The sequence below is a fragment of the Mirounga angustirostris genome, unplaced genomic scaffold (genome assembly GCF_029215605.1).
Source record: "Mirounga angustirostris isolate CCGP_5_RB_7025 unplaced genomic scaffold, mMirAng1.0.hap1 SCAF_1, whole genome shotgun sequence".
NCBI lineage: Eukaryota > Metazoa > Chordata > Mammalia > Carnivora > Phocidae > Mirounga > Mirounga angustirostris.
Genome location: NW_026991709.1, coordinates 45,518,370 through 45,533,239, shown reverse-complemented (window position 1 = coordinate 45,533,239; position 14,870 = coordinate 45,518,370). Strand labels below are relative to the sequence as shown.

General features: G+C 38.5%; 1 protein-coding gene and 1 long non-coding RNA gene across 5 annotated transcripts in view; both read left to right on the top strand.

The window, feature by feature from the left end:
* Positions 1 to 4,213, top strand: part of CPOX (coproporphyrinogen oxidase) — a 78,083-nt gene extending 73,870 nt beyond the window's left edge. For 2 of the 4 annotated variants that reach the window (XM_064580595.1, XM_045902714.3), the window contains one exon: positions 2,178 to 4,213. In XM_064580595.1, the coding sequence (XP_064436665.1) occupies positions 2,178 to 2,265 (88 nt within the window). In that variant the 3' untranslated portion in view covers positions 2,266 to 4,213. Of the gene's footprint in view, positions 1 to 562; positions 663 to 2,177 lie in introns of those variants that run through there. The other 2 variants (XR_010408045.1, XM_064580603.1) reach the window with 2 other exon arrangements.
* A 5,304-nt stretch (positions 4,214 to 9,517) lies between these two features.
* LOC135362129 (uncharacterized) lies at positions 9,518 to 13,106 on the top strand. The gene is made up of 3 exons (XR_010406601.1): positions 9,518 to 9,797; positions 11,373 to 11,514; positions 12,828 to 13,106. It is a non-coding gene; the product is annotated as an uncharacterized LOC135362129 (long non-coding RNA).
* Positions 13,107 to 14,870: the final 1,764 nt, after the last annotated feature.

Here is a 14,870-nt window from a genome sequence, read left to right as displayed (position 1 = left end):
GTGGATGGTGGTGTCCTTGCCTAATTGGTAATTTTCTAGGAAGAGTTATGGGCAAAGCAAATTTATTTGAGCATGTCAGGTTTTTCAGCTTAATTTTGTTAGAAATTGTTATATTTATTTGTAAGGAGAAGTCTTATTCTCCAATATGAAGTATCAAGCTTGTTTGAAAGTACAAGGGATTGTTGCCAGTGCTTGGCATTCTCTTTTTGCTTTATATGTTGCTGTGGTGAGCCTCCATAAAGGTTAATTGAATCTATGGGGGGAATTTTTTTAGTAGGCTCCATGCTCAGTGTGGAGCCTGACACAGGACTTGAACTCACAACCCTGAGATCAAGACCTGAGCTGAGATCAAGAATCAGATGCTTAACTGACTGAGCTACCCAGGCACTCCTATGGGAGGAATTTTAAAAACAGATATATTTATGTTGGTGCAATTAGCTTGACTTTTTGGCTATATGAAAGTCAGAATGATGTGTGTCCAGATTGAAATAGAAAAGATCAGAAAAAAAGAAAAATTACATTGCTTGTTTTATAAGAGCTAGAATCTTCTTTTTTCTATGAGTGTAAATGTCCAACTAAGAGTGGACTGCTGTATGGCACCGGAGGAATGCCCTGCCTCGCTCTGCTGTCCAGACCTAGCCTGGTGAGATTAGTACCCTGCATGGTTGTGTCTGCCTTCCGAATGGCATTGGCTCTGTCCTTGTATGATTGCTGCTCGTGAGGTCTCTTGTCCTTAGCTGAAAGCTCATGCACATCACTGCTAGGTGTTCCTGCCACCCCAGAGACGAGATGTGAACAAAAAGTAGAGATAAGTTTTTAAGGCCTCCAGTAGTCTTCTTGATTACTACTGGCCCCTAATTATAAGGTACATTCTAAGCTGCAGATATGGGTGGATTATACATCAATCCCTTGTTCATTTGAATAGTTACTGGGACAGGTCACTTTTGGCTTCTTACAGTCTATACCAAGGGTGTGCAAACTTCAGGCTATAAGCTGAATTCAGGTCTACTTGTGATGTGTTTTTGTGCAGTCCTTGAACTAAGAATGAATTTTACATGTTTAAAGGATTATTAAAAACAAAAAAGAATATGCAAAAGACTGTATGTGGCCCCACAAAGCCTAAATTAAAGTTATCTATTAAGTGACACTTTACAGGAAAAGTTTGCTACCCCCTGGTCTAAGCCAGTATCTGCCAGACTTCATACTAGAGCTTAACCATCTTGACTATATTTGTATATTATCTGAGGTATTATTTACTTAAATTTTCTACTCTTAGTTTTTCTGAGAGAGAATTTATTTAAAAATGCAAACTGATATTATTGCCATAAATAGAAAGTAACACATTAAAATAAATGTATAAGTATTAAGCTAAAAAACAAAGTTTGCCCATGGATCATGGGAGGGTCTACAATTTATGAAACCCTGATTTATACTAAAAGTGTATTTTGGCTCTGGGATATTAATATTAGGCAAACAATGCTCAGGAATTATTTTATTTATTTATTTATTTTTTAAATTTATTTATTTGACAGAGAGAGACACAGCGAGAGAGGGAACACAAGCAGGGGGAGTGGGAGAGGGAGAAGCAGGCTCCCCACTGAGCAGGGAGCCCGACACGGGGCTCGATCCCAGGACCCTGGGATCATGACCTGAGCCGAAGGCAGACGCTTAACGACTGAGCCACCCAGGCGCCCCTGCTCAGGAATTATTAAAATACTTTATTTCCGGGGCGCCTGGGTGGCTCAGTCGTTAAGCGTCTGCCTTCGGCTCAGGTCATGATCCCAGGTTCCTGGGATCCAGCCCCACATTGGGCCCCCTGCTCCGCGGGAAGCCTGCTTCTCCCTCTCCCCACTCCTCTTGCTTGTGTTCCCTCTCTCGCTGTGTCTCTCTCTGTCAAATAAATAAATAAAATCTTAAAAATAAATAAATAAATAAATAAATAAATAAATAAATAAATAAATAAATAAAATAAAATACTTTATTTCCTTAGCAGCAACTATTTTAAAAAAGGCTAGTGGGTAAAAGGCGTATTAGGTACATTAGAGACAAGGAGGTGTAAGACATTTTTTACTCTTAGAATTTTATTTTTCATCGATTTTAAGTAAAGAGGTGTGTGTATTGTTCATTATAATTTTTCTTATTAGTACATGTTTTGCTTTTGTTTTGGACCATTATAGGTGGGAGTACATGCATTCACCCCCGGAGAACTCCAAAGAAGCGGAAATTCTGGAAGTTCTGCGCCATCCGAGAGACTGGGTGCATTGATGCACACAGAGCGGCCTTCCTGGGGCTTGGGGGACACGGAATGTGTGCCCCGTTCCCCGGGCTGGCAGCCTTGCCACTGTGTGGCAGTTCATAACCACTGTCTTCGAGCTCCAGTCTTCACTCTGCAGCCTGCTTCCTTGGCAGATGCTGACGTGTGTTTTAAGTACTGCAAGTTTGCGTTGGAAGCTGCCAGCGACAGGTGGTGGTATGGCAGCTTGTCAGCGTCAATTGGTTGATATAAAACTCATTTATACTTTTAGAATCATTTCATATGACTAGTTTACAAAATATGAAATTGAGTTTCCAAGTGTTGCGCTAAGGAAATCTAAATATAGTTTGTGTAAGGAAACTGCTCATGCTATTTTCGTTTCATATATTTGTTGAAGTTTTAGTTTCTGCCACAAAAATCTGTTGTGGGATAAATTTTATTTTCATTAATTCAGTGAGGTTGAGACTTAATATGTTTAGAAAGCAGCTTGAAAGGAAGGTAAAATTTTTACTTTGTCATGACTGAAGTTTTGTTGATCATGATCTTTATATATGTCTTTCTCTAGAGATCATAATATTGTAAAATGTTCATTTTTATAATGATATATAGGAACACTTGAAGTTTTCTTAATCTCTCCATGTGTTACAATTCAGTGATTCCCTGTAGTTGTTAACTCTGAAGTGACATCACTGTTATTTAAATAAGGGACATCTGTGGTTCTGATTTTTGAAGAACTATAATTTGTTAATGTTGGATTCTCTGCACTTTTGAATGTGAGAGCTTATAACCTTGGAGTCTGATATTTAAAATTTCCTATTCCACATTTTTCTATATGGAAGTTTAGACTAAGAACAATCCTGGGGATGTTGTGAGTTAGGAAATGTTTCTCATTTGACAAATGAGAGATACTGTTCTTTGTTAAAGTCAACATAACTAGTGTGAGAAGCATGTAGGCATTTTATAAATGTATTTCTTTGGAAGGTGGACTAATTAAAATTGTCCTCTTTTTAAATTAGAGATTCTGCAGCTCTTTGCCCTTAAGAGAAAATCACAACAGAATTCTTAGTGTAGTTTCTTTGTTCATATAATAGTATGAATGTATTTTTTTGAGTGTATTTTATTTTACATAATATATTGAAGTTTGTAAGGAATAGTATCTTCCCACATATTATTAAGCATTATCTTGAAATATGTTAAATGTATATGATTGTGTGTGACTCTTTAGGCCTGGAAAATATATGAATTCTTCAACTATCTTACAACAGATCCACTGATAAATTTTACTATGAAATATGACTAAGAAATGTTTGTATTTTTCATTTTTTAAAGGATAATTGATATAAGGATTATAAATATTTTTTAGTACTAAAACCATGGTTCCTCATTCCTAGGTATTCTACCCAGGAAAAATAGAAGTTTTGCACTCAGATTTCCATAGCAGCTTTATTCACAATAGGCAAAACTTAGAAACAACAGAAATGCCCATTAACAGATGACTGGATAAACAGATGATGTATCAGGATGTGAAAATACTACTCATTAGTGAAAAGGAACAACTACTTGGGCGAATAGTAAAATGGCATTACGCCAAGTGAAAGAAACCAGACACAAAAGAGAACTCACTGTATGACTATGCTATGTGAAAACCTAGAAAAGCCAAAATTCAAACAAGAGAAAGGCGTCCGTGGTTGCTAGGGCTAGGACTAGGGAATTGATTGGGAAGGGAGCAAAAGAATATTTTGAGGGGATGGAAATGTTCTTTATATGGATTGTGGTAGTGCTTACCAGACTGTTTACATGTATCAAAACTCGACCTTGGCACTTAAAATCATGGAATTTTATTGTATATGTGATTTATACTTTAATAAAGTTGATTAAATGAAAAAATACAAGCATATAGGAACAAATGTTCAAATAAACCTCAGTTTACTTTTTACAATAAAAATCTCTTGGCATATAGTTCTGCTAGTTTATTTGTGTTTAGGGCTGTCAGGTCTGGTCATTGGACTAAGATGAAATTTCAAAATTTCAGAGTATCAGTTTTTCATACTCTCAATAACTGTGTATTTCTCTTACAGATGAGAACTATGGGGGAAAAAGAATTGAGTAACTATTGGAAAATAGATCATTCTACTCTTATTCAAAATGACCTTCTCTTTTAAATTCATATTGATGTTTATTCTGAGTCTGCTAGAGGCCCAGGGTGTACCTCCAAATGGCCTGAACACCTAACTGCTGGCCTCTTATACATGCATATTAGTGGTCATAAGGGCTGGAAATTTGAGGGATGGCATGTAAATGCTTTGGAGCAAATTTCTAACCACTACTTTATATCCATCACTATACTCAGCTTACCCACCTAATGCAACTGAGTGTTTAATGAGATAAAAACTTCTGCATGCTAAAGAGCGCCTTATTAGAAGGCCGAATAATCTGTTCCTTTATGGTTTATCCTTCCATGTGTCTTTTGCCGTTACAGTTGATCAAGCCAGAAATCATCTGACACCTCTAAGCCTAGGCTAGGACACCTCGAAGGCTAGGTTCAGCTCAGGACTCAAGACTGTCTGTAGACCACAGTGCCTTCAGGTGGCTCAGAACACGTATTCCAGCAAACAAGGCAGAGGCAGCATGGTTGCCTTCTGATCTAGTCTGAGAGGTTACATAGTATCACTTCCTCCAAACTGCATTGGTCACCAGTGAATCACTAAGGCCAGCTCCAGATTCAAGGGGAAGGGAATTAGATCCCAAACCACAAAGTAAATCCGACTCTTTCCCTCTTTCATTGCCCTAGTCAAATCCTGTTGAGTATACCTTTGAAATATTTCTTGATTTCCCAATCTTTTGTCCACTGCCACCACTCAACTTTGGTCCCACGTTCCCTCTGACTTGAACTTCGGCAATCTTGGGTCTCCGGTCACTCTGACCTCCGTTCTCTTCCAGGAAGTTCCCAACCGTCTTAATGTCCTACTAAAGGGAAAAACAACCTTAACTTGACAATGGCAAAGGCCTCCAGTATCTTGTAGTTCGTCTTTACCATATGGAAGTTCTTTTGAAAACCTCCCTTTTTCCCTACCCCCAACTCCCAAGTATATAATGAGGCAGGACACACAACCCCGGGGCAGTCGCTCTTTCTGCCCAGGGATTCTGTCCCTGGGCTTTAATAAAACCACCGTTTTACAACCCCCCCCCCCCCAAAAATAATAATAACTTCCTCAAATCCCATTATCACTGCCCTCCTCAAATATTCTAAGCATCCCCCCTTCTACAGAAAAGATGCTAAACTCAACCCGACATTCAAAGCAATCCACCATTTGACTCTGACCTCTCTTTTCTGCCCTTTCTTCTGCATTCCTCCTCTGCCCTTTGGCCTCAGACCTCATACCCACCACTCATGCTGCTGAGCATTTCCTAAACCTCTTCCATCTGGCCTGTAGTCAGGCTGCTGCCACCCCTGCTTGGAATTTCTCAGGCTTCCATCCATCCTTCCATGCCCAGTTCAGACTTCCAAGAAACCTGCCTTGGAATCAATCTCTTCTACCCCTCCGCACATTTCATCTGTAGTATTGCTCTCCTCACAGTCTGTATGCACATAGTCATTTAACATACACTACGATTACTCCAAAATACCTAGGGTGGGTCTTTCCTTATTTATAGTGCCAGCTACCTCGTGAATGACTTGTTAACCCTTGTCTTCCAACACTGTTTTACAATATATTGTGTAATTAAGCTTAGTATCGTTTGGCTTTCTATATAACTGTCTTATTCCTAGTCTGTGAGGACAGAAGTTCCCATTAAGAGGAGTACGCATCCTTTAAAACCCATTTAGAAATGGTTTTCACGGGGCGCCGTGAAGTCCTTAAGCGGCTGCCTTCAGCTCAGGTCGTGATCCCAGGGTCCTGGGATCGAGCCCCGCGTCAGGTTCCCTGCTCAGCCGGGAGCTGCTTCTTCCTCTGCCTCTCCTCCTGCTTGTGAACTCTCTCTTTCTCTGTCAAATAAATAAATAAAATCTTTAAAAAAAAAAAAAGAAATGGCTTTCAGGGATGTATTGTAGTATCCTTGACCTAAGTACCGTGCATTTGAAATCACACATTTTAAAAAATTGATCCTTCTTCCTAAAGAAACACACTTGTAAAATTCCCATTTCATAATAAACCTAAATTAGCACCTTTAAGTTAGTGAAGCTTAGACGTTTATAGATAGTTGACTAAGTTTAGTATTTTTTGTTACCTGAAACCAAGTCATAGCGCGTACAATATAAAACCTCACAGACCTGTTTCTACAGGTTAGTTAATACCAGATACACACTAGCAGACCAGCAGAGCAAGGTAATTAACCTGCATTTCACCTTCTAATCAATGTACTTGGTTTTGATTCTAGAAGTTAAGCTCATGAATCAGTAATCAGCATTTTAAAGAATGCTTCACCTATTAATTCCATTCATACTTCAAAGCATGTTTGAATATAAGAGTTGACACAGTTTAATCCATCACGGTTTCAAGGAGTTGACACAAATACAGTCATTTAGGAGAGCAGATTGGCTTTGTCGTAGTTTATAGAGTTGCAACATCGACTCTGTCACGGACACGTTTGCTTATGGAACGGTTAGGGAAGTATCAAACTAACGTTTGTAAATAAAGTTGCACCAGTTGGATGCCTCTATTTAACAGCAAGGGAGTAATGCATCTATAAATTAAAAATGCAGGCTGGTCAAGTTGCTTTCCTTTTCTAACTTGGTGAGGCAGCCTGAGGCTTTAAGAATGTTCCATGTCTGCTGTTTGACATCCTTCTAATAAGTTTAATATACAAAATTTCAAACCAACTTATCAATTGCTTGTAGCTAAAGTTGTAGTTTCTTTAAAAACTTCAGTAGAGGGGCACCTGGGTGGCTCAGTCGTTAAGCGTCTGCCTTCGGCTCAGGTCATGATCTCAGGGTCCTGGGATCGAGCCCCATATCGGGCTCCCTGCTCAGCGGGGAGCCTGCTTCTCCCTCTCCCACTCCCCCTGCTTGTGTTCCCTCTCCCGCTGTGTCTCTCTCTCTCAAATAAATAAATAAAATCTTTAAAAAAAAAATAAAAATAAAAAAATAAAAATAAAAACTTCAGTAGAGGGGCGCCTGGGTGGCTCAGTCAGTTAAGCATCTGCCTTTGGTTCAGGTCATGATCCCAGGGTCCTGGGATCGAGTCCCACATCGGGCTCCCTGCTCGGCGGGAAGCCTGCTTCTCCCCCTCCCACTCCCCCTGCTTGTGTTCCCTCTCTCGCTGTGTCTCTCTCTGTCAAATAAATAAAATATTTTTAAAAATTAAAATAAAAATTGCAGTAGATATTCTCTCTCTCTGACAAAGAAATAAAATCTTAAAAAATTTATATGTTCTCAGAAGAACATTTTAAATTATATCAATACAAATTAACTTCTGGAAGTAGTTTTTATTCTTTATTATGAACTTGATCTTAATATTCTATTTAACATGAGTATGGTACTTAAAAATAATGTGAATATTTCTAGGAAACAAAGAACAAGGACCTCCTTTTCATCTTTACCTCCCTCTCCACCGTTTGGTAATGTGAGGGAAATACGGTATCTTGTAACAACAAGACAGTCTTCTCGGGGCACCTGGGTGGCTCAGTCATTAAGCGTCTGCCTTCGGCTCAGGTCATGATCCCAGGGTCCTGGGATCAAGCCCCGCATCGGGCTCCCTGCTCAGCGGGAAGCCTGCTTCTCCCTCTCTCACTCCCCCTGCTTGTGTTCCCTCTCTCACCGTGTCTCTATCAAATAAATAAAATCTTTAAAAAAAAAAAAAAGTCTTCTCAGCTGATGCCCTTGTATGTGGAGCAGAGACAAGCCAACCCTGCTGTGTCATAACTCTTGACTCACAGAAGCTGTGAACATAATAAAATGGTTGCTGTTTTATATCATTACATTTGGGGTGGCTTGTTCAATAGCAGTGGATAAGTGGATAAGGTTAGATGTCATTAACAAAAGAGAGGACAGCAGTTTGGATGAGCTTGACGTGCCTGCAAGCTGGTATTTAGAGATGTGAGTCTAAGGCTCAGGAGAGAAGTTCAATCTAGAAACAAATATTTACCAATTATTTGTGTAAAGGCAATAATTGAACAAGTGGAAGAAGGTGAGTCACCCAAGGAAGTGCATGCAGTGTAGTAAGAAAGGAAAGTCAGAGACTGAACTGGAGGCAGAAAAATGAGTTTGGGAAGAGGAGTCTGGGAAGGAGGATGAGAAGAAGTTCCCTGAGCCAAAAGGAATAGGGAAGAAGGAAATCAGAAAGGGACAAGTTGGAGGCTCCTGGGTGCCCTAGTCCGTTTGGCAACCGACTCTATTTCAGCTCAGGTCGAGATCTCAGGGTCCTGGGATTGAACCCCACATCCAGCTCCATGCTCAGCGGGGAGGCTGCTTGAGATTCCCTCCCTTTCCCTTTTCTTTTGCCCCGCTCCCTGCTCGCATTCTCTCTCTCAATAAATAAATAAATCTTTTTTAAAAAAGAGACAAGTTGGATATGATTGTGATAAGTTTTAAAACATTATAATAGCTGTGTTTCTACATATGAGAGAATATTTTTTTTAAAGATTATTTACTTATTTATTTGACAGAGAGTGAGAGAGAGCACAAGCAGGGGGAGAAGCAGAGGGAGAAGGAGAAGCAGGCCCCCTGCTGAGCAGGGAGCCCAATGCGGGGCTTGATCCCAGGACCCTGGGATCATGACCTGAGCCAAAGGCAGACGCTTAAGCGACTGAGCCACCCAGGCGTCCCATATGAGAGGTTATTAAAATAATACATGCTCCATGTGAATATGTTTGATAAATCATGTATTAAGTTTAGATTTTAAAAATGATCTTAGTCCATAAGTTGCCAAGATCTTCTCAGGTACTAAAATTTAGGTAATAAAATAATTTCCATTAACATATCTGATAGCAGTTTCTCAAATTGTATTTAAATTTGAAATTCTTTAAAGTACCAGTAGGTGGAGCACATTCGTTGAAGAAAATCTAATTCTGGGTTTTGGGGACTTACTGGGGGGCCCGAGGAGACAGAAGAGAAAGTGGAGAGAAGTGAACAAGGAGGGGGAGACAAGGGAGAGGGAGAGGAGGGACATGAGAGAAGGAGAACATGACAGAAAAGGAGAGAGAGACAGGAGAGAAGATAAGAGAACTGTTGGGGATTGCTGGTTCATTCAACTATGGTACTAGTGGAGAGATGATCTAAACACGTTATTACATATTCAATCAATCAGGGTTAGTTTGACTATCATGTTTATATCTTGGCAAATGGCTCTATTGTTTCATTTTTCTCTTCATTACAGAGATTCTGGAGTTGGCAATGTCTATAATCCCAATTATGTTGAATTCCTAGGGAGTTCCTGAGTTGTGATTTGCCTGACATCATGTGAAATGGGTGCATTTTTCTTAGAGTTCATAATGCTAATTTGACTCTCAAAAGGATACATAATCCTGAAAGGACTGAGGACTGTTCATCTAAATCAGGAGAGTGTCTCTACTCTAGGGGATGTGCATGATAATTCAGTGAAGAAAGGTAAGAAAATATTTTTATCCTTTCAAAAATTCTACTTTTGTGTGTAATTAATCATTTGTCCATAATAAACTAGTACATTAATGCATATATTTAATTTACAAATAAGTAAGGATATTTTAGAGGTCAAAATTAGTAGCACATGATCAAAAAATTTCAAAATTTGCTTGTCCATATAAATGGTGTACATTTTTACTTTTAAGGACTAAAAATGAAAGTGGAGAAATCAGAAAGCAGCATATATTGATAAATCGAAGGAGGAAAACATACAAACAATACAGCTTGACTTCTGGCTGGAGTTACAGGGGAGGAAATGAAAATATGCTAAATTCTCATTGATATTAGAGGAAACTAATGGATATTGTCTAAAGAAATGAAAAACTAAGATGATAAATAAAGATGTAATAATAAAGGTATTCACTAGAATAGAAATATAAATACCAGAAGTATCCACAAAACTCACAAACATAATATGGAGTGAAGAAAAACCCCTGTAGAATAAGACATACAGTATGATTTCATTTGTATAAAACTCAAAAGATACAAAGCTAGACCATAGACTTTTTTCTTATTATTGAAGTGTAGTTGACATACAGTGTTTATCAGTTTCGAGTGTACAACATAGTACTTCAACAGTTCTATACATTATTCAATGCTCACCACAAAGTGTAGTCACCATATAACATTATTACGATACTACTGAGTATACTCCAGGCTGTAATTTTCACATAGGCTGTTTTTAGGTGATAAAACTAATGAAAACCAATGACAACACAAATTCAGGTGAGTAGGGAGAAGGATTGAGTCAGGACTTGCAAAACACTTTCAAGTTCTCAAGTGGCCATTTCAATCTTTCAACATATCAATAGAAAATTTCTTAGCATACTACTCATATTTTCTAAATGTAAAGCAATATTAAATATTTAGCTGAAAATCTTTAAAGCTGGGAGCTGAGAAACTTTACTCAGATATCAACATACACCTCTGTGGGTTTTCTTGTTGGCATCTTGATACATGTTTTTAAAAAAACAAGTATTTTTTTTCCCTAATATTTAAATTACTGTCTATATTTTGTGGAAATTTTGGAAAAAAACACAAAAGTATCAAGAAGCAAATAACCATCACATTTTATACAGTACTCAGAAATAATCAAAACTACTCAATATTTTGGTGTATTTCTTTCTAGCTATTTCATGCATGCTTGAATATCGGTAAATCATACTGTGTATATAATTTTGTATCCTGATGTTTCCCCTTTAACTTTATATCTTAAGCATTTCTCCCTGTTATTTAAGACTTTCAAAGGCAGAGGACAGGCTGGGACTGAAAATGGGTTTTTTGAAAATGTGCTACTGACTGGGGGCTCAAAACCATTGCTCACCCTCTTTCTCCAAGGGAATTTGGCTTCCAGCTGGGCAGGAGATTCAAGGGCTGTTTTCTAGAAAATTATTTTCTAGAACAGTTCTAAAGGAAAAAAATAATACTTTACCACTGGGAGCTTTGGTGTGTTCACCACAAAATGATTAGCTCTTTCCTTTGTATACCCCCATCTCTGCACACTCATCTCTTCACCCCCAGCGCACCCAATCCAGTTTTTAGTGCCTCTTTAGAGGAATGGATCATCAGATTTTGGGGGAAAATCTCCAAATATGAGAAAGAGAGAGAGAAATAAGCAGAGACAACAGACAAACAGACCTGTAGCATTAATATCTTCAGACAGGTAAGAGATTAAATTTATTATTTAGAACTATGGAGGTAGGGCGCCTGGGTGGCTCAGTTGGTTGAGCGACTGCCTTCGGCTCAGGTCATGATCCTGGAGTCCCGGGATCAAGTCCCACATCGGGCTCCCTGCTCAGTGGGGGGTCTGCTTCTCCCTCTGACCCTCCCCCCTCTCATGCTCTCTGTCTCTCATTCTCTCTCTCTCAAATAAATAAAGAAAAAAAAGAAATATGGAGGTAAACAGAAGATGGACCTAAAAGTTTTTTTTTTTTTTTTAAGATTTTATTTATTTATTTGACAGAGAGAGACACAGCGAGAGAGGGAACACAAGCAGGGGGAGTGGGAGAGGGAGAAGCAGGCTCCCCACAGAGCAGGGAGCCCGATGTGGGGTTCGATCCCAGGACCCTGGGATCATGACCTGAGCTGAAGGCAGATGCTTAACAACTGAGCCACCCAGGCACCCTAAGATGGACCTAAAAGTTTTAAAAGTCATTGCTTTTGGAGAGCAGGACTGGGGTGGATAGGACTGGGATAGAAAATGGCTGTTTTTCATTATAAGCCTTTATTTATATTTCATTTTTTTTAACTTCAGGCATTCATTTATTAGATTAATACAAATATTAAAAAGTAAAAGCCATGGATTTTTTTAGCTTCTCAAAACATCATTTTCTTTATGCATATTTTTCCATCATGTAGGTGTTTCTTATCAGAAAGAACTTTCCATTCTGTTACATTAATTTTTTATCATGAGTCGTCATTACTTCATCAGTGTTTTTAAAGAGCTCTTCCTGTTTTTAACCTCGTTAAGATTAATTAAATGCATGTTATGTTCTAAATAGTTCTACTTTAAGAGATCAGATATGGTAGAAAAAATTATTTCACAGGTTCTAATAATTCTTCAGATTCATAGAACTTTCTGTGCAGCACTCAAGTATCTTTTCTATATATGCTAATAAGTAAAATTAGTGTTCATAAAATTCAAACTGTATAGTCACAGATTTCATACACATCTAGGTAAATGGGGAAGGTAGGTATTTCAGAGGGTGGGTGCTAGACAATGCCCCAGATATGTGACCTCTTTAAGATTTTAGTTTAGAAGTTACATTGAAATTAATGACCATCTAACAAGTTGACCACAGTTTCTGGGTTATGTTTTCTAAGGGCAATAGCCTTCTGTCTCAACCACAAAGGTGTCTCATGAGTTGTAGAGGAACTTGAGCATATTTGTGTTTATAAAGAAAGAAACCTAAAAAAAAAAAAAACCATTCCAGTTTTTATAGCGTTACTTTTTGTTTTCTTCAAATTCTATTTTAGTGACACTTGAAGGGCCTGCTACCAATGGCTGAAAAACCTCAACATGGTTTCCTTGGCAATCCCTAGAATGAGGAAATGAAAGGAAAGTTCACCAATTAAAGAACGAAAACCCATAACCCCTCATGCTCCCCTTTGATTCCCACCAAATTAGAGGAAGCTGTATGGAGGGAATAAGCCAACCCAGGTCTTAGAGAAGAATATCTGGCCTCCTCCCTTCACACAATCTATGGGCAGCTACCACAACATCATTACCTCATGGTCGGATTGGTATGAGATATAACACAGGTGAGCAAAGAGATGAGATTGAAGGATACTTTCCGTTGAGGAAAAATGAGTTACAAGCTGAAGAACACTTCTTCCTGAAATCTTTAGGCTTTCTCTGAGTGTCGTTACATGGTTGGGTTTGCACCCTGGCCAGGTTCTGATGTGGGCAGGTGGGGTGGAGTCCTCTCATTCTTATTACACTTCTGCGGTGGGACATTCTTTCACTGTTGTTTGTTCCTCATAATTTTTCAGTGCGTTGCTATCATCTTACATAAAGTCATAAATGCCTCAGACTCCTCTTATTGGCATAGCATGAATTGTACCTGAGCTATTAATTTAGAAAAATATCTTAGAGTATACACATTTGAAATGCATATGTACAAAGACAACATAGCAACATGTTTTCATTGTTTCACAATGTTCTCTCTACTCATGTCTTTTCCTTGAACCCTTTAATTGTCCCCCATCATAAAATATTTTTAATTATGTAAACCTCATAAAAATTTAGGTAGATATACTAACACAAACTCATTTTCTCTTTTTTGTAACTCATCTTTTATGTTTTTAATGTAGAGTTTTTGGTTCTTTATCACATCTCTGTGGCTTGATATTTTATCCTCTGGATTAATTTCAATACTTTCTTTTCTGTTACTACAATGTTTTCCCTTGCACACACACCTGGACTTTCACTGAACATCTTTTTAAATTCTGGGCATTTATCATCTATGTCTCCTCCTCATTTCTTCTTTGATTTGGATAATTCATGTGTCCCTTCCCTATCTGTGGAAATCTAAATCTAGCCTTACATAATTGCTTCAAATGATGAGAATCTATTTACTTACGTATACCCCTAACGTATCCTAAAAAAGAATTAAGGTGATTTATAATCACACATAAAACAGGATGGGATGAATTCAATTAGAAATAAGAAAAGTTAGCAAAGAGAAACTAATGCTGAGAACTTAAGAAGCCAAGACTGCAGTCAGTACCTGTATGTTGCCAAATAGAGCCACAGTTCGTTTTCTTAGTGCTGTATCCCTGGTTTTTGTTCACCAGCTTCAATTTTCTTTCTTGTAGTCTGAGGATTACAACTCACTTATATTAGTCAGGGTTCTCCAGAGAAATCAAACCAGTAGGATGTATATGGGATGTATATATGGGCATATATATATATACATCAAGGTATATATGTATATAAAGAGATCTATTTTAAGGAATAGCCTCATGCTGTTATGGAGGCTGGCAAGTCTGAAATCTTAATCTCAGAGACTGGAGACCCAGGAAAGAGCCGATGCTACAGTTGAAGTCCAAACAAAGGCCAACGACTGCAGAATTTCCCTTCGCTCAGGGGAGGTGAGTCTTTTGTTCTCTTTGGGCCTTCAGAGGATTGGAGGAGGCCCACCCACATTATGGAAGGCAATCTGCTTTGCTCAAAGTTCACTGATTTCAGTGTTAATCTTATTGAAAAACACCCTCACAGAAACATCCAGAATAATTTTTGACCACCTGTCTGGGCAGTGTAGCACAGCCAAGTTGACATATAAAATGAACCATCACACCACTAAAGCCTGCTCTTTGCCTTTACCCTCCACTTACCTTTCTTTTCCTCTGTGTGTGCCCCCTTTCCATTTTCCTAGGCTTTGAAACTTCTCTTAATCCTTTTCTTTTTTTTAAATTTTTTTTGATGTAGTGTTCCATGTTTCATTATTTGCGTATAACACCCAGTGCTCCATGCAGAACGTGCCCTCTTTAATACCCATCACCGGGCTAACCCATCCC